Here is a 19,310-nt window from a genome sequence, read left to right on the forward strand (position 1 = left end):
ATCTCTCTAATTAGTGCTCTATGATCTAAATACATATAGTAATTTTCTGGTAAAATTGATAGTCCAAATATAGGTATTAAAATTGGTAGCTGCACATCTAATCAAAAGATTAAAACTCTTGAGCCATATAAGTATTTGAATAATGTTGATCAAACTTTAATTTCATCATTTTTCGTAAGTATAGAATAGATATATATTTTCTATACCCCTATTGCTGAGTACTGAATAGTATATACTACCTTCGATCCTATTTAAAAAACCTCATTTGTAAACTACAAACAAGATCTTATAATTAAGATCGGAGGTAGTATATTACTAACTATTATATAGAAAGTACACAATTAATCCATTCATCAGTTCACAGATATGCACAGATCATTGTGTGTAAAACATTTTATAACCTACTTCTATAGAATCAGCCGCCGGTTAAACAATTCATTGTGCTTAATTGTGTCTGCACTTGGTCTTGCCAAAATTGGGCTATATAGCTAGCTAGCTATAAAAAGTCATAATAACTAGTGGGGCAAGATGGTGATATAATCAGTGATTGGAAGTGGCACTGATGGCTTTCAAACATGGTACGTGGAAAAAAAAGGTAAAGAACGAGCTAGGTTAGTTCGCAGGTCACTATCAATCCAAGCATATGTATATCTAAATCATTAACACACATAAGATAGTAATGAGTCTCCCATATGCTGTTTTGATCATATCAATCTGTATTATTATATTAGGGATAATCATAGCAACTTAAAGCCACTTAAGCTGAAAAGATAGATTACATCACAAAAATCCAGTACAATTAATGCTTAATTTTTTTTACTGAATGCCCAATGTACAAGCACTTGCCTTTCTCCCAAAACATGATTCCAAGCCACTGAGCTCTTGGCAGCTGCACATATATTCTTCATTTTATTTTTTAAATCTCAACCCAAAGGTACCACTTGGTGGAAGTGAAAGATCCATACATGGATCACGATGTCGGTAATTAATAATTAATTAGCATGTATGTACATTGTGTTTGTTAAATTGGAACGATCATGGGGATTTTATAATGCCTGAGTGGCTTTCTAATTTTGCAAGGAGGCATCGTCCCCAAGGAATCTCTTTCTTTAAAGTCAAAAGCAAGACGGGAAAATAACTACGCAAATAATAATGATTATGCAGATGAGGAGACACGGTTTTGTGTGTATTCGACAGCACTTTCCTGTGCATTTCATGCTATGTAATACATTATTGATCACCTTGAAACGCATCAAATCATGGTCTGTGTAAGTGTGTAATTATTATGTATGGATATTAATTATTAATTCTACAGTAAGATTCATATCTCCGGCTATTCCGAACATATATTATGTGAAGAAATTAAAGGATGAAATATACAAGGTCATGATATAAGATAGAGTGAGGACAACTGTGGAAAATTAGCAAGCCAAGTGTCTCCATTCTTTTGCCGAGTCTTGTCAATCCCAAGCATCGTACTGCTCACGGCAAATTGACAGAGAGTTTAGTCTGAGAAAGTTTTGTTAATTAATTTCTGCATCATCCCCAGAACGAAATAATCAATATACAAAGAATAGATTATCATCAAATTCAAAACACGTAGTAAATATGAAAAGAAAGACATGGGCGAAGACTCTCCGCCCAATGGACTGTCCAAGTAAACGCAAAATCGAGGAACTATTTTCTAAGATTCCACCAGCCTCCACAGCCCTAGTATTGTTTGTACGTATTTGTTCCCATTCTGTTCAATTAGTCCCCATTATTCTACTTCTCCCCGTTCTTTTACAATATATCATCTGACCACATTCATATGTATCATAAACATCAATATATCAATATGTATAATAAATTTATAACCAATTATACTATTTTCAATCATAAATAAATATTATGAATTTTGAAATTTTATGCATTAAATTCATTTCTGTTTTAAAATGTGGCCTTCGCAACCATTATAATGAAAATAATGAACACGCAATTGCTCTACAATATTTTCTTAAATGATTCTTGTATAATGGACCGAAACAAACTTACGGTCAAATGTGCAAGAAGGTCGTCTTTGCCGGGGAGGAAAAAAGGAAAAGGTACAAGAACAAACCTCTAAATTCTAAGGGATAAACATTGACCGAAAATCAGATTTTTTTCCTGCAAAAAAAAACATATGGGGCTAAGCTCTATGGCTCCAGGAATTACCATCAAAACCCACAAGCAAGAAAAGTGATCGCCTGCAATTGAGTTAAAATCTGTGACAATAATAACATAATAAACAGGAAAAATTACCATAATAATACCTTTTTCTAACAAAAGTACAAAACAAAGAAAAACAAAAAAACAAAAAAGAAGATAGATATGTATTTACGTGGCCGGCACTGCATATCAAGAAATATTGTTCAAGTCTGATATTTCAAATCCAAAGCTCTATATAGGTGGGAACAAAAGAATAGAAGTTGCACTGTGCATCACAATATTTAATTTTTACATTATTTTTCATTTTATACAAGTCTAGGCTTTTTTCTTTTCCTTTTGGAATTATGGATGCAATACTTTGCATATCTCTGCAAGTGCTATTTTGCGTTGATTATGTCGCCAGTCGATGTTTACCGAGTCCCTTTTCCACTAACACCCTAAGACAACGTTCTAGGATTTTTTTTTTTTTTTTGGAGATAAGAATTCATTTCTTTCACTAAATTTTGGTCACAAAAGACCAACAGAGGATGAAAAATTCGAGTGTATAGTTCTTTCTGTACAAAAAAGAAAAAAAGAACATTACTAACACAGGCTCTAGTTTCGTTGTTCTATATATGATCCTTTCCCAAAATTTAGAAAAGATCATATATGATTTCAGCAGTACTTTTCTAAGCTATTTTGAGCAAAACGTAATGCCACATTAATAAATAAAAAACTGAAATAATCCCAACTACGTATTTATGTTGCTTAGATATCTGTAAAACCTTCTCCCAATGAACCATCGAACCCATGTTGTACTCCTCAGCTTGTCCTCTGCATTTGCTATGGCAGTCCATTCTTCTGTTTGTTCTTTATCTTCAGCACTCTTGCCCTCACGAAATGGATATATGAGAAGCAGTCACATGGAAATGTCATCTTCCAGCATGCGAAGCACCTGCGCATTTGAGAATGTTTATTAATAGTGAGGGTAAGATGAACTAGTAAGCAACAATGTTCCAAAGAAGAAATTATAGGTACCATAGAACGAATCAAATTCTCCATAAGCATGTTCTAATGATACCTACTAATCAAATGGTAGTCCAGCTTAATTTGTTTCGCCAATTTTCGTCACCATATGGATTGCAGGTACTTCTAATTAACAACTATGTCAAAGATTATCAATAGTGGAAGAGCATATAAACCACACATCACCTTCACCTTCTGCATGGTGATTACTTAAGATATAACTATTTTCTAGATAACATAACTCAGTAATGCATATCTACTTCAATTTATCCCCAACACTTCATTTGAGAACAAAAAGAAAGTTGAATTCATTTCAAATGCATCAATGATTTCTGCGGGTATCCCTGTATATTAGCCAAGGTGTGGTTAGCATCATAGCCTTTGAAAACCAAGCTCCCATTCTTTCTTCCTGGAATACCATCCAAGATGCTTGTCGCTATGTCTTTCTTTCCTACAGTGCTCCAGATCAGGTATGTTGATGAGAAAATCCGTGAGCATTTTTTTGTTTTAGCGATAATCCATGAGCATTTTATAGTTTTTATAAGATGAGTTGCTCGAGTGCAGAACTGCTTTCACGCCCCCATTCACACCCTTGTAATAATGATTTTATAAGATATAAGAAGTAAACTGACGAAAATTTTCTCACCTGAGACATTCTAGGCCTAAAATGGGGATCCTGCCGTAGACACATTGAGCAACACAACATCATGCGACGAACCTCTTGATCTATATAGCAGTTTATCAACCTCGGATCAACCAGTTCATAGATGGCATCTCTTTCAAGCAATGGCCGTGCCTATCCAAATAATTGAACCATAAACAATAAAGAAGAGATGTTTTCTTTGGCTTAACCCATTTTTTTCCGGAAAAAGATAGCATCCAAATACCCTGTTCTTACCAAGGTGATGAAAATCACATTACTAAATTAATTCTTGGTATATTTGAACATTCAATGAACATTGTCATAATCATAGTACATTGCCTCCTTAAAATCGTTATGTCATGAAACTCTTACCCATTCAGTGAGGCACTGCTGACCTCTAGGCCGGTTTATATCAATAGCTTTCCATCCTGTGACAAGTTCCAGCAGTACTACCCCAAAGGAATACACATCAGCCTTTTCAGTGACTTGACCACTTTGGGCATATTCTGGGGCCAAATACCTAAGAAAGTGCAAGCATTCGATAATTAATTTTTCCAACATATGTCAAGATATTCAGGAGGGGAAGCAATAGACAAAAAGGAATTGTCATTGTCCTAGTATTACCCAAATGTTCCAATCACCCTTGTTTCGACACCTGTATTTCCATCTGGCTGCCATCTTGCAAGTCCAAAATCTCCCACCTAAAATCCATCAGTGATAGACACTTGAAACACTTCCTATTATGAAACAAACATAAAAAGGCAGCATTGCTTCTAGGGGTGCAAATATTTTCAAAGGCATTGTAACTAAGAACTTATACAAAGTCGGTAACTGGAGGGAAAAATATTATGGTCAATGACGAAAAAACGTTTGCATATTTTAAAATAAATATAAGGCATACTAGAGCTTCAAAATCATGAGTTAGGAGGATATTGTTGGGCCGCATATCTCTGTGCACGATACAACCCACTCGACATTCTTCATGAAGGTACCTCAAACCACGAGCAGCCCCAACTGCAATCTTTTGCCTTGCGGACCATCCCAATACGTTCTTGCTTCGCCCTGCAAATTTCAAAATGATTTTCAATTAAGGAAACCGTCTTGCAGCTCTGACAGCCGCAATAGTTTACATGACTATGCGAGTTATCTGGTTGATTCAAATCCCCAGGAAGACAACCATTTAAAACATATTCTTATCGGGGTCATGGTGACAAACTGTCAATCAAAGTTCACTCAATATCTGCAGCTTAAGCTAGGGAATGTTAAGGCTGGCTAGTACACTAGAAGCTGGAAACAAATTTTGAAAATTAATTTGGAGAAAAAGAGAAATTCCCACAAACTACTGTAGTGCTAGCAGGGTCAACAACATTTAGCAGAAGTACGCATAAACTGTCAAAACATATAAATGATTAATAGGAACTTACCATAAAGATGAGAATCTAAAGACCCATTGCAGATATACTCATAAACTAGCAATCTTCTTCCTTCCTCCACACAGAATCCGATTAGCATCACAACATTACGGTGCTGTGCACAGCTTAACACATCGACTTCTGAGCAAAATTCTTTATCACCTTGAGTACTGGCCAATTTATATTGCTTCACAGCAATAACCTGTCCATCTGGTAGGACACCACGGTGCACAGAACCAAACCCACCTTCAGCTAAGAAATTTGCTTGTGAAAACCCCCCGGTGGCAAGTTGCAGTTCAGCATATGTAAACCACCTTGGAGGATTACCAAATAATGGTGCCTTGTGCTGACAAATGGAGCACAATGGAGGAGGGCCAAGGGGTGCATTCCTTGACAGTGAAAATGCTTCTCTAACACTTTTGCTCAAGTTCACGTCAATTTTACAACGAAGCGATCCGATACCAGGTTCTTGATCCAAGTTGGAGACTTTCTGAAGCAAGGTTCCATAGGCAGACACCAAAGCCTTATCACTGGATTGATGTATACTGCCACTGTGTTTTGAAAATTCTCCACCGGTTCTCATTACATTTGCAACCCATGGCTCAAAATATGAACTTTTAGATGATGAACTCAGCTTTTCACTCTCAGAGTCAGACTCACTTTCCTCCAGATTTTTAACTTCGACATGAACAAAGGTTTCTCTCCTTCGTCTCCCATACATATCGGAGAGGAAAAATGGTGATGTCCCAGGATCTGAGCTTGAGATTGATGATGTTCCAATATCAGTTGCGGTTAACGGTGACCCATGTTCTGGACTACTTGCAGGAGTAACAGCAGGACCTCGGATCATATCTAGATGCTCAGACTTTCCATTTAAGTTTCCTGGATACTCATTCAGCTCTGATGACAGTGGAAAATCCCCTTCAAGTTCCACCTTCGGTGAACTGATCAAATTCAAACGAAGAACCTTTGCCCGAGATCCCTTCATGACTACAATATTGCAACGCAGCTCCTCCATGCAGTATTTCTTTTCATGTTTCATTTTTCTGCAATTGTGAAGAATGAAGAAATTAGAAATGTTTTCAGTCCCCAAGTAATTGTCCAAACCAGGATAAAATTACCTACAAACGCCATTTTACTTAGGACCAGATAACCACTTGAACGGTTATTTGATGCATGTAGCCTATAGGAAAATATCTCTATGAAGAGTTTCCTTTTCGAAATTTCCCCTACAATAAATTTTTCAGCAAGAGTGTTGTCTCTAATATGACATATAAAATGCAAAGTCCATATAAAATATTTTTTTACTTGTCCAATATAACCCAGCTTGATTGAACCCTCTTAGCTTCAGCAGCCACCCCTCCACATAAAGAACCAGAAATAATCTTTATTCTGATCTTTATCTGCACAAACAACTGAGAAGTGAGAAACATTAAAAAGGACTGGATGTTTGGAAAGTATCAAAATATCATGTCCCAACCTTTTCTGGATCATAAAATTCATGGAGTTGAAGCATCAATTCAGAACATGAATTGGCAACTATTTCCTTCTGATCTGAAGCAGTTTGGGATCTCCAGTGACTGGTTGTACAATCAGTGGTAAATCTCGAAAGGCCCCATATCCTTTTACCTGATCGATAAGGCATAGATTATGTTATAATCAATCCTAATTGATCTTCAACTTTTCCCTTAACAGAATTTCATGTATGCAGTCTAATTTTCCCACTTGGATGTGCATCTGGGCCTAGAAAGGGCAACTATCTTTTATGCAATATCCTATGTACACTCCAGATGTTTTTCCTGTATAATTAGCAGATGCTAGGATTCCTTTCATAGAATGATATATTCGAGCCTTCGCTCCAAATATACAAGACTGAAGCTAATATAACAAGGCCGGGAATTACAAAAAGGGAATACAAAAAACAACAACGGGAGACTGGATCATTTTATCATCCTCGTGAAGCTCAATCTTGTATGGCACAGCGACAGCGAATATTTAGTTTCCGAAAATGAATTGGAAGGGACATTATGACAGTTGCTATTTTTCTTTAGATTCTACCACGGGTCATGGATGACTTATATCCGAATGAAGTTATTCGAACATGACCGCAGAAATGAATAGAGAAGAAGAATGCATCCCAAAGAATGATGTTTCAGCATATAAAGAGAAGCATTCACTCAGAAGCATGCTGTTTGAGCATCTGAAGAGACACAGTATAATACCAGATGACAAGAAAGATTTTGCGAGAACGAAAGAAATAGGAAAGAAAACTTCAGGGCATGGTCAGCAATTGGAGATAAATTGAAAGATACGGGAACTCAAGAGGGGAAAATTACTTGAGGAGAGAGCCGGAATGAGGACCAAAAGCTTAATGCAATCCCCGGGTTGAACAACATGAGTCAGAGCCCAGACTAAAGCAGTCCTTGAAATCTCTTTCGACGCTTTGACTGCCACCACCACCACCTTTCCGGTGACATCTGAAGAACCCTTCTCTACACAACCATGACTTGGGATCATCTCAATTTCTCAACTTGCCTGTGAAACCAGTTTCACATTCTCATCACCCACCCTATGAAATGTTTACATCAACGCCACCAAATCAGGTAAATGGCTGCAGTTTTTGGTTACCCAGAAGAAAAGTTGAAGCTATAAAAAATAAGAGAACTCACGATTCAATGTACTTTAACGGAGGTTGTCCCTTCCCTTTGAAGCACAAGTCGAAACGAAGAAATCCACACCCTCCTAATAAGCTTTTGCTACATGCAATGCGAGAGGCTGTTGAAACAGAATCAGGATCATCAACCCTATGTTAATTTGGAGGCTCAATCAGCATATTCTTCCAACAGTTTGTGTATGATGATAATGATGATGACTGCGACGGAGAGAAGCCTACAACCAAACAGAGGAAGAAAGATTAAAGAACAGGGGGTCATCCAAAACTAATAACGACACAAAGAAATGGACAGATCAACTGAGAAGAGTCAGATTAACCAACCTGATTACATTGCTCTGCTTCGGAACCCATACGATCAAAGACAAGACATTTTTTTGAACCCCGAGAAATCAGAAAGTAAAAAAGAAAAAGAAAACGAAAGTAGAAGAAGGTAAATAAGACAAAACCTTTTTTTCCAATTTTGCTGTGCTGTATATCATGTCATGTGTCGCTTGAACCAAGAGAAATGAATATTAAAAGCTGGAGCAGGTAGTATTATGAGCAACCCACCTGTAATTTACTTAGAAATCACTCGAAAGATAGTTTTAAACTTCTTATAGCGCCACAATATATATAGTAAGACCTGGAAACGTCTTCGGAAGTTCATGTTTGCAGATTAGATAATAGGAAGATGTGTCACAGTAATCAGCACGAAATTGGTCCAGTGGCAGAAGGGGTAAAATATAAAATTTACAGAGGCATGATGAAGGGAGGGAGGAAAGTCTCTAACTTTCAAGTGTGAATTATTTATTGAGTTGGAGAGAACCTTTACTTATTTAATGCAAAGGATCAATGAATAGGACGGGGAAATTCATGCAAACGAAACAATTGATGGTGTACTTTTCACAAATTTGTTTGCTTTGGGAGAAGCAACAAGCCGCAAAAACTGACAAGACGGCAAATTATTGATTAATTAGTACCAAAAAGAGCATAGGAGTCACCATTATTGACTGCGTAATGGATGTTTACTTTTACTGAAAAAGAAAGCTCATCTGCTTTCATGCTCCAGCCTTGCCGCTGTCCTTGTTGCTTTTATACTGTTCCTTCCCCTGCTTTCAAGCTCATCTGGATAATTTTCCGCTTTTATACTGTTCCTTCCCCTGCTTTTCGCAAGGCACTCGTAGAAAAGATACTTGATTTTTTTTAATTATGACAAGAGAAATACTTGATATTTATTATTAATAAAGCATCAGAAGAAATATTTATTACAATTTTCACTACCATGTTTAGTCTCAGTGTTGAGTTCTGAATCCAAGTGCTAGCACGAGAAGAAATAGAAGATGCCTTCAAAATTAACAGTTCTTCAATTTTATTCGTTTAGCAAAGTTGGAAACATTTTTTATTGTCAAATAAAGTTAATGATCTTACAGTTTCTCTCTCATTCTTGTGAAAATACTATAAAAATGTCTAATAAAAAAGATTGGATGGAGCAAATGAAATATTTAATAGAAATCTATTTCATTTCTTTATTCATATTTTTATCATTACATGCTGGTTAATATAATTTTTAATCTCTTAAATTTACTCACATTTTGGTTTTAGTTCTTTAAATTTCAAATCATAAGTTTTGTTTGTTTAAGTTTCTTTTTATTTAAAACACTAGTCTCTATAATTCAATAAAAACTTAGATTATTTTACCTTTTTGGGGATTTGATGTAGCTTTTGTCGTTAAAGCACTCAATTAAACTATGTCCCAATTAATTTGTAATTCAGGGTTGACCTAGGTCATTACTTCCAATGAGCAAGTTATAATTTCTTTAGGTAAAAGTTCAGATGATAAAAAAAATACAATAAATTGGATCTAAACTAAAATGTAAAATTCTAATTCTAAATGGAAAATGTAAATGTCCTAAAATCTATATGAAAATTAAATTAACTAAATAAATGCAATGCAATTTTTGGGGGACTTTTTTTTAAGAAAACAAAATTAAAATGATAAATGAAGAAAATTAATCAGGAAGCAAAGAAAATTAACAAGTAAAATTGGAGAAGTTCTCTTCAAGTAAGATAGAGGGGACAACTTAGGATTTGTATAGATTTAACCTTCATAACCTTAATCAGTTAACTAGACCAAAGGGACTCGATAACAGAGTGGAATTAATAAACTTAATTACCTACTTGAAATAAAGGAAACCCTCAACTTCAAAAACCATTAAACTATTAGAGAACTCGTAACAGTATAAGGTTGGTTAATTAAGTTTATTAAAACCAATGAAAAATAACTCAATTTTGGAAATTATGTTTGAAATTATCTAATTAAACAATTAGATAATTAACCAACTTAATTAAACAATTAAGAGGCCAAAGAACCCAAATTTTGCAATTGAAACCACATTGATAATTAAACTCATAATGAAAACTCAATTATAAATTCAATTGACAATGCAAAGGTTCTAAACATAAATTCCAATAAGTATCTCGACACAAATAAGATCCAAATATTAATCCAATCTAAAAATAAAAATGGCAATCTAAACTAAATTGTCTCAACAAAGTACAACTTAAAATTATTTAAAACTAAATAATTTCAAGTTCTTGAATTAAAAAGATAAATGGAACATCACTCCCTTATGATCTTCAAGTGCTAACTCAAGGCTCTAGTCTTTTTCATGCTTCTCCCAAGTTGTCTCCCTAACAAGCTTAAACTGCCATCATAATCATCTTCCCTCCAAGCGCCCTGAAACTCACGGTCATGATGACTTGTGAATGATGAAGTGTGGTGTAAGTGAATGTGCGTCTAAGGAAGGGAATTAGTTGAATGGGTGGTGACGATTAACGGCTTCTTATACGTGGAGTAAGATAGGAGAGGCTGTGAATTGATGACACGGTGAAAGAAGAGAATTGACGTTGAATTGGTGTCCGTACGTGAATCAATGGGGAATGGAAAAAGTGTGATATTTAGGCGTGCTTCCCTCCTCAAAAATAAGAAAAATAATATAATAAGGGAAAAGAAAATTTTTGTAGATCTAAAACTCAAGCCCATTAGTAATTAATTGATCCACTTGATATTAGCCATTGGATTGTGCTTAGATTCCAAAAAATAATCTTGCACCATTGGATTCCCTATGTGCCCCTTTCTTGACCTACAAGAATTTAAGTGCATCCATTAATGTAGATTATATCCAAATATAATCAAAAATTAAATATTAAATCTGCACAAAAATTAGGCAAGAAAGTGCAAAATTTTCTAAAAATAATTTTTCTAAAAATATGAGATTTGTTTTCAAAGAAATAGGAAAAATTAATTCCAAGTCAAAAATAGGAAATCACAAAATATCTATATTTTTAATCCTAAATCTCAATTTTTATACAAAATCCAAAAATCAATCAATTAATCAATTATGCATAAAAATCCAATTAAGCTCAAAATTATCATTTAAATTCTGAATTAATATGGGATAAAATATATAAAAATTGGACTTTATCAGGATTAAAACCTAAAATTTAAAATTCGAGGAACTAAAACCAAAATGAAAACAAATCTGAGATATTAGAGATTGTATTAACCTTCTTAATTAATACATTTTTACAATTTATTAATTATGAATTGTTTATTGATTTGTAAATAAAAAATTAAGATAATGACAAACTCTTAGAAAACCGCCGTCCATTTATCTTTGCCCATAAGCTCCAAACTCAGAGTCGGCATAAATGATTTTTTTTTTCAATAGAAAAATTATGGGGCTGTTTGTTTTTTTTTTTCTTTGTTTTTTCTGTTCTCAAAACAATATTATAAAATTATTTCTTAGAACAAGTTTTGGAAAAAAAAAAAGAATTTTTTGGATAATAGTCTCAAAAAATCACGTTTAAAAAAAAAATAGAAAATCACACTTGGTAGGTAATAATTGTTACTGGTAACAATAAATAATACTCCCTCCGTTCCTTATTATAAGAACGAATAACCGAATTACGTTGATCAAAAAAATAGTTAAAATTAGTTAAGAACAATCAATGTGTAAAAGTATATTTTTTTCACAAATGCCCTCGTTAATAAGGAGAGAGAGTATGAAAGAGAACAATTAAATTATTAAAATAAAGAGAAGTGGGAGGAAGAGAGAGTGTGAGTTGGAGACAATAAATATGGATAAATAGGAAATCAACACAAAAAAGTAGAGACAACTTGTAAGTGTCTCTTATATATAGGAACATTCTATAAGAATCAAATGTCTCTTATAATAAGGAACAGAGGGAGTAGATAATAGGTGAGAAGAGAAGAAGGTTTCTCAAAATTGTTCAAAAAAAAATAAAAACAGAAAAAAAATAGAAAATATGTAAAAGTTGTTTTGGTACTTTTAGTTTTTAAAAACATGTTACTGTTTTTTTTTTTTTAAAACAATCAACTAAAAACAAATTATCAAAGAAGTTTTTTCATTTTTCTGTTTTAAAAAATATTTTCAAAACAAAAACCAAAAAGCTCTATATTTGTGTGTTTAATATGGGAGCCCAAGGAGTAATGGAATCGTGTTGATTTATTTAAACAGCTGATTTAGTATTGATGAATTAATAATGTTACTATACGGTTACCTGGCACAACCTCTCCATTGTTAAAGCAAACTAACTAAGAAAAAAATCGCATAGTTAAGCTTAATAATATAACAATACATATGATTATATGTAATATAAAATTTATAAAAGTGTCCCTATTTCTAAATTATGAATAATATTTATATGGCCCAATCAAAGAGAAGAAATAGGCAGTTATATGCTTATTGTACTTTTATTTCCAATTAAATTCAAAGTACTACTCCTTCTGTCCTAAATATAAGACCCTTATATACACTAGTATAAGGGTCTTATATTTAGAACCAGAGAAGTATTTTCCGAATATGCAGATATAAGATTCAACTAAGACTTTTTGCGTAAAACATGGATTTAAAATTTAATTTTACAGTGAGTTACAAATTAGTTTCACAACAAACAGTTATATGATAAACGTATGAGTAAATTAGAAAGAAATGATTTGGGGCCCAAAGACGAAAAAAACAAAAACAAAGTGAACACGCACAAGCTGGGTTGAGTTATCTTACACGTAAATTATTTGACCGCTTCATGCAAACTGTCCTTTTTTTTTGGATTACTCCATCCGGTATCTCAGAGAAATAGGCGTCTTTCAGCCGTGACAACGTCCCCAGACTAAACGCTTCCTTTTTAAAAGTCTGATTCTAAGCGTAAATTATTCGTGGCTTGGCCCGAAAATAAATGAATAAAATTTTATTATATAACGTTTCCAAACTGATACTCTATCATATATGAATAAAATAAATCCAAAGGGAGTTCTTATATGCTATGGCAGCAGATAGGCCCAAATAGTGAAGTGAGCAAAATAAATTGTGACGAGATAATTCATATCATGAGATCAATCAAAGCAATTGATGCTTCATGTTTTTAATATAAAAGCTAATTAGAGATTGAATTTAATCACAATTATTTGTCTTTTAAATTTATAATTTTTTTTAAAAAATATTTATAAGAGATTCACACAAGGAGATAATTTCTAATGCACATAATAGAATAGAGTAGTATAAGAAAACCAACATGTCTATATTATAAATAATTAACTTAAATAATTTTTTTAAATTATTTTTAAATTAGTTATTCAAATTCTATATTGAAGATCAAAGTGAATTATTTTTCTCTTGTGGATCATAGGGGTTCTCCTCCACACATAACCTAACCTAGCTGAGATGCTCCGCCTTTGCTCCACATACGCACGCGCATGTCTGTACTTCCCGCCATGAATCAATGAAAAAACGTGGGTGCAAGCAAAAGAACGTCAATCAGGGTGGTGGTGCACATATTAGTTAATTATATATGATTAATTAATACTAATTGCTCCCACGTCTTCTTTTGGGTTTTTTTTTGATGAGACATCAGAGTATCCACCGGCGGACCCGGTGACTAATTCATTCGCTGGCTTGTAGGTACCTCGATGGGTGAGAAGCTGGCTCGAGATTTTAAAGTTTTTTCATACCTAAAGCGAGGATTGAACCCTTGACACTTAGTTAAAAGAGGATGAGTCCTACCACTCAACCACACCCCTCGGGTTGTCTTCTTTTGGTTTTTAAATTGAGCTGCAATTAATTAATTGTAACCACCTACTACTACTGCTTGACACTTCCCCTCAAACATTGAGTTCATGCCTTCCCAATTAAACCACCACCACATTCACTGTATTTTAAGTTTATTGACGAGAAATAAAGGACTATTTTCATTCCACTAATTCCACATATATGTCTAAGTTTTTTTTTTTTCCTTTTCTTTATACTTGGCATAGAATAATTCCCCAAGATTTGTTCTGCCCTGCTAATAAGTCAGTGATCATATATATACATACCTATATTTGTAAGTTTTAGGAATGAGCAAATGTGTTATTTTATTATATTATTCTTTTTTTCATTTTAATTTTTATACTCTCGTACCAAACAAAATAACTTTTCTCCGCTTCTGTTATTCTTTTTTAATGCCGATATATGTTTGAATATATTTAAAAATGTTGGGATGGAAATCTCTCTCCTTAATTCTCTTTCCTTAAATTTTATTAATTAATTTTTTTTAAAAAAAAATCCCTTCGAGAATAAACCTGACAAAAGGAATAAGCTGGCCTTAGTTCGGCCCCAACCTGCCCACAATGCACTCATCATCTTCGCAAACAACACATCTGTTTGAGTTGTGACATGGTACTAGTATACTTTTCTAGAATTAGTTTATTTCGATGACCCAATTCAGAAAACTTGCTAACATCTATTTGGAAAAATTGCAATTATGTCCCACTCAAGGGACTTAAATATAAAATTTTTTTTTGAAATCATAAAATTATTCTAAAGTCCCAAAAGACTTTATTATAATAAATTTTATTTGTTTGATTATCAAATTACCCTTCTTCTTCTTTTTTTTTAAGTTTGCATTGACAACTAAAAAAACAGTAGCTGACAACTTAAGGTGTAAGGATTAATAACTATCACGGCATGTATTGACAACTCATACATTATATTTTGTGATATGCTGAAAAAATGTGTTGTCAATACATGCCATGATAGTTGTTAATCATTGCACCTTAAGTTATCAACCACTACTCTTTTAGTTGTCAATGCAAACTTGAAAAAAATAATAAGGGTAATTTGGTAATTAAATAAATAAAATTTATTACAAAAAAATGTCTTGAAATTTTAGAATAATTTTATGATTTCAAAGAACCTGGTTGTATTTAATTCCCTTGTGTGAGATCCAATTGTAATTTTTCCTATCTATTTTATTGATTCCTCACACGAGCTGCATGTTCCAGATTTTCCTGATGCCTAAGATACTAGTATGATCGGGGAACACATTGCAGTAATAAAGGTGGCCAACCTGCTGGTCAAAAGAAAAACAAAACGTGGCCAACCCAATTTGTACGTTAATTGGATTTGGTGAAAGTAAATTTTTGGGCTTCCAAACATACAGACTTGGATCCAAGGTTGCACTGAAAACAATGAAGCTAGTGTGTGCTTATAAGATATTTAATGATCTTTTTCAATTCAACTTTTATTTAATTCTTATTGAGAGAGAGAAGAGAGTCGTGGGAATGATTTTTAATGCAAGAAACTTTAGTAAGAATAATTTTATAATTTTTTATCAGTTTAACGCATATATGTGAAGACAAGTTGACTTGCAATAACTTATGGACAGCTGAAAATAATAATTGGTTTTTGCTGTTTTTACAAATGATATTGATAACTCTATTTTCTAAGCTTTAAAAGATGAAGACACCCAATAATCTGAATCAATATAGGGTTTCAATTTTTTCCAGTTATACCATCCATATATATTTAAGTTCTTAGTAACTTTGTTCTGCTTATGATTTAACATTAATGATAATTATTTTGTTAATTCCCTGATACTAAATATAAAACATATTTTATATTGTAAATTATACTACAAAATAGATAATACATTTAGCATAGGAGAAATATCGCTTAATCAGTAGGAATCTTTGTCTATAATTGGAGCCGATGGCTCTATTGCTGCTACACTACTATTGAGCGCAAGTTCAACAAAGGCTCTTTTCTCCAAACCTACTATAGATGATATTTCTGTTTGCATAATTTGCCACTCCAAATCCGTCCAGAGCTAAGAAAACTCGAGCACAAATAAATTCTTAGATTGTGTGAGCCCAGTAAAATTAACAGGTATAGATGCTTTTTAGTGTTTTTTCCCGCAAGAAAACCATCCTCATCCATAGCAGATATTTCTGGTCGTTGTGAGGAGTGAAAGTGTGAAACCTCTCCGGCTCCGTTTTGCTTTTGAATGATACCATATCCATCTTCTTCCAAGTGGTGTTAACCATCTGTAGGCGACGCCATTCAAATTCACATATTAATGGCTTCCCTGGCCTACGTTCCTCCCCCTGGAAGCTATGCACCGTCTTCCCACATAAAATCTGGCATCCCACCCAAATCTCCTTTCTTCCTCGCCCTCGCAACCCCATCTTCGTCTTCTTCGACCACCAACACCAACAAGCTTAGTCGCCGTCGAAATGGCTCTGACACTCGTTCACCTTACAAGGTCCCGCCTCTTCGGAGCAATGAGCACAATTTGAACGGTGACCAAAGGAAACAGCAAAATGACAACGTCATATCGACCGGAAGCCCATTAAATGTCGACCTGATGCGGTTGTGCGAAGAGGGTAAGCTCGATCAAGTGTTAGATTTTATGGGTCAAGGTGCTGCTGCTGCTGATTATGCTGTTTTTCTTGCGCTGTTGAATTTATGTGAGAATACCAAGGCGCTTGAGTCAGGAAAAAGAGTTCACGAGTTCCTCAGACGCTCGCCGTTTCGCGGGGACATGGAGCTGAATAACAGATTGATGAGAATGTACGGAAGATGTGGCAGTGTGAACGATGCCCGCAGGGTGTTCGATAAAATGCGGGACAGAGACATCAGCTCGTGGCATTTGTTGATTGATGGATACACAGTGAATGGTCTTGGAGATGATGGTTTATTGTGTTTTAAGAAGATGAAGAAGGGAGGAATAAGGCCTAATGGGGAGTCTTTTGCATTGGTTTTGGCTGCATGTGCTCGAGCTGAAGCTGTGGAAGAAGGGCTCATGCAGTTCGAATCTATGAAGAATGAGTATGGAATTGTCCCTAGCATGGAACATTACTTGGGGGTTATTAACATTCTGGGCAATGCTGGTCATTTGAATGAAGCCAAGGAGTTCATTGAGAAAATGCCATTTGAGCCCACAGTGGAGGTTTGGGAGGCTCTTCGAAACCTTGCACGGAATCATGGAGATCTAGATCTTGAAGATCATGCAGAAGAGTTGTTGTTAGATCTTGATCCTTCAAAAGCAAAAGCCATTTCTAATAAACTTCCCTTGTCTTCAAGAAAGAGACAGTCTGAAGTCAACATGCTTGAGGCGAAGAATAAAGTCTCTGAATATCGGCATAACATAACTTACAGAGAGGAGGCAAGTGGGAAATTGAAAGGCTTGAGTGGGCAAATAAGGGTAGCAGGTTATGTTCCAGATACAAGATATGTTCTCCATGACATCGATGAGGAAGCAAAAGAGAAGGCTTTGCAATACCACAGTGAACGTTTGGCAATTGCTTATGGTCTCATCAGTACACCCCCAAGGACTACCCTTAGGATTATCAAGAATCTCCGTATCTGTGGTGATTGCCACAATGCCATAAAAATCATGTCAAAGATTGTTGGAAGAGAGCTCATTGTAAGGGATAACAAGCGATTCCATCATTTCAAAGATGGGGAGTGCTCCTGCGGGGATTATTGGTAGCGATTGCATTAAAGTCAAGCATGGTCGTAGATACTCAGTCCTCATCTGTAGTGCTTTCTTGTCTATTATGCTTGAAGTTGAACTGCCCTTAATTGTCGTTTTGGGGTTACTCCAAAAATTAACCGAATTAATGCAGTATAGTGCACAACTCGGGTCGTTTCACTTTGAGGAGCCGAAAACGAAATTAAACCCTAATAAATAAATGCAAGTAACCTAAACTATAAAAAGAGATTTTTAATTTTGAAAAGCTGTTAATTAAATACTACGAATCAAATTGAAATTAAAATACTTTTTTTTTTGTTTTTATATAAAAGTGATTAAAAAGAATGGAGATTAAAGAAATGAAAATGAGAGACACAAATAACACTGATAAAAATCAATCCTCCAATTCAACAACGCAGGCAATCATCACTCTAAAAGATGTGGGAGTTAAAAACAATGAATTAAGAATTATAATTAAGCTTTTGATCCAACAACCGAGCCACCTCGAGTTGCCACAAAATATTTTCCTAAAATCCCAACTTACTAACTGCAACCAGAATAGTAAAATGGGATTAAGGATGCTAAAAACCAATGCTTAATTAGAACTCTTAAATCCAAAATAACAGAATTAAAGCTAGCAAGAGACTATATGATCCAAAATTCTAAGCCACCTTAGAAAATCACAATATATTAATTCCAAAATCAATACAAATGTCATAACCACAACATTATAATTGAGATCAAAACTATAAACAGCCCAATGTCAAATACTAAGCAATAATTCAGTCACAATAATCCCTAAATATAATCAGATTAAGCAATGCAATTATCCCAATAATCAGAAAAACTATCCTAAGACCTAGGAATTGTTAAACAATTATTGAGTAAGAAATTAAAGCAACTAGAACTCCCCCTTAAAGATCTAAGCTCCTGCCATTATTGTTGAATTGGAGAATCAGAGGATCTTAGCCACGGATTGCCATAAGGAATGCCATATTCAGAATTTTGTTGCGGTTTGCCATGGAAAAATACTGTTCACGCCGTCAGCTCCCTGCTTCGTCCTCCGTTCTGCTCGCTGTTGATTGGAGAAAACAGAGGAAGGTGATGATGGACTGGACCGATGGAAGGACCTCTCTCTTCTCTCGCCGCCTCCAACTCTGTTCTCCCCTTCTGCGTGTGTGTGTTCGGCGTGTTCGTGTGTGTGTGTTCGGCGCCTCCCTTGCGTGTCTCTCTGGCTCTGTCACTCTCGCCGTCTTCTCTCTGCCACCAGTGAGAAGACGTAGAGAAGATGAATGGAGAGATTGCGGTCAACGGTCTCGCCGCCTGGTTCGCCCTTCTGCTCCCCTGTTTTTGTCTCTGTTTTCAGCGCCGCTTAGCTCAGCTCTCCTCCTGGTTCGTTCTCTCCCGTTCTCGTTCGGCCGCCTGCTCTGTTTTTCGTTCTGTCTCCTTCGGCCTCTCTTGCGTGCGTGTGTTCGGCGTCTTCGTTTCCAGCTGATGATGATTATTAGGTTGGGGCAAAACGCAACGTTTTGCCCCAGCTTATTATTATTTATTTTTCTTTTCTTTTAATTTAATTCTTTTTCTTTTTTTTCTTTTT

At 34.9% G+C, this 19,310-nt stretch overlaps 2 protein-coding genes across 3 annotated transcripts; one reads left to right on the forward strand and one right to left on the reverse strand.

Annotated features, from left to right (window-relative positions):
• Window positions 1–2,715: 2,715 nt before the first annotated feature.
• On the reverse strand, window positions 2,716–8,485 carry LOC114718215 (inactive protein kinase SELMODRAFT_444075). Of its 2 annotated transcripts, XM_028903484.1 has the most exons (11): window positions 8,471–8,485; window positions 7,917–8,136; window positions 7,584–7,816; window positions 6,728–6,876; window positions 6,556–6,650; window positions 5,260–6,293; window positions 4,737–4,897; window positions 4,460–4,536; window positions 4,208–4,355; window positions 3,839–3,988; window positions 2,716–3,121 (listed from the first exon to the last, which is right to left on the reverse strand). In XM_028903484.1, the coding sequence occupies exons 3-11, from the start codon at window positions 7,762–7,764 to the stop codon at window positions 3,086–3,088; spliced, it is 2,031 nt and encodes a 676-aa protein (XP_028759317.1). In that variant the 5' UTR covers window positions 7,765–7,816; window positions 7,917–8,136; window positions 8,471–8,485; the 3' UTR covers window positions 2,716–3,085. The 2 variants fall into 2 exon arrangements, with proteins under 2 accessions (XP_028759317.1, XP_028759308.1); XM_028903475.1 differs by lacking the exon at window positions 8,471–8,485 and having other exon boundaries at window positions 7,917–8,181.
• A 7,561-nt stretch (window positions 8,486–16,046) lies between these two features.
• LOC114718229 (pentatricopeptide repeat-containing protein At2g15690, mitochondrial-like) lies at window positions 16,047–17,791 on the forward strand. Its single transcript, XM_028903493.1, has one exon. The coding sequence runs from the start codon at window positions 16,316–16,318 to the stop codon at window positions 17,729–17,731; it is 1,416 nt and encodes a 471-aa protein (XP_028759326.1). The 5' UTR covers window positions 16,047–16,315; the 3' UTR covers window positions 17,732–17,791.
• Window positions 17,792–19,310: the final 1,519 nt, after the last annotated feature.

Source organism: Neltuma alba, unplaced genomic scaffold, assembly GCF_004799145.2.
Source record: "Neltuma alba isolate B1F8T4 unplaced genomic scaffold, ASM479914v2 tig00002165_pilon, whole genome shotgun sequence".
NCBI classification, from domain to species: Eukaryota; Viridiplantae; Streptophyta; class Magnoliopsida; order Fabales; family Fabaceae; genus Neltuma; species Neltuma alba.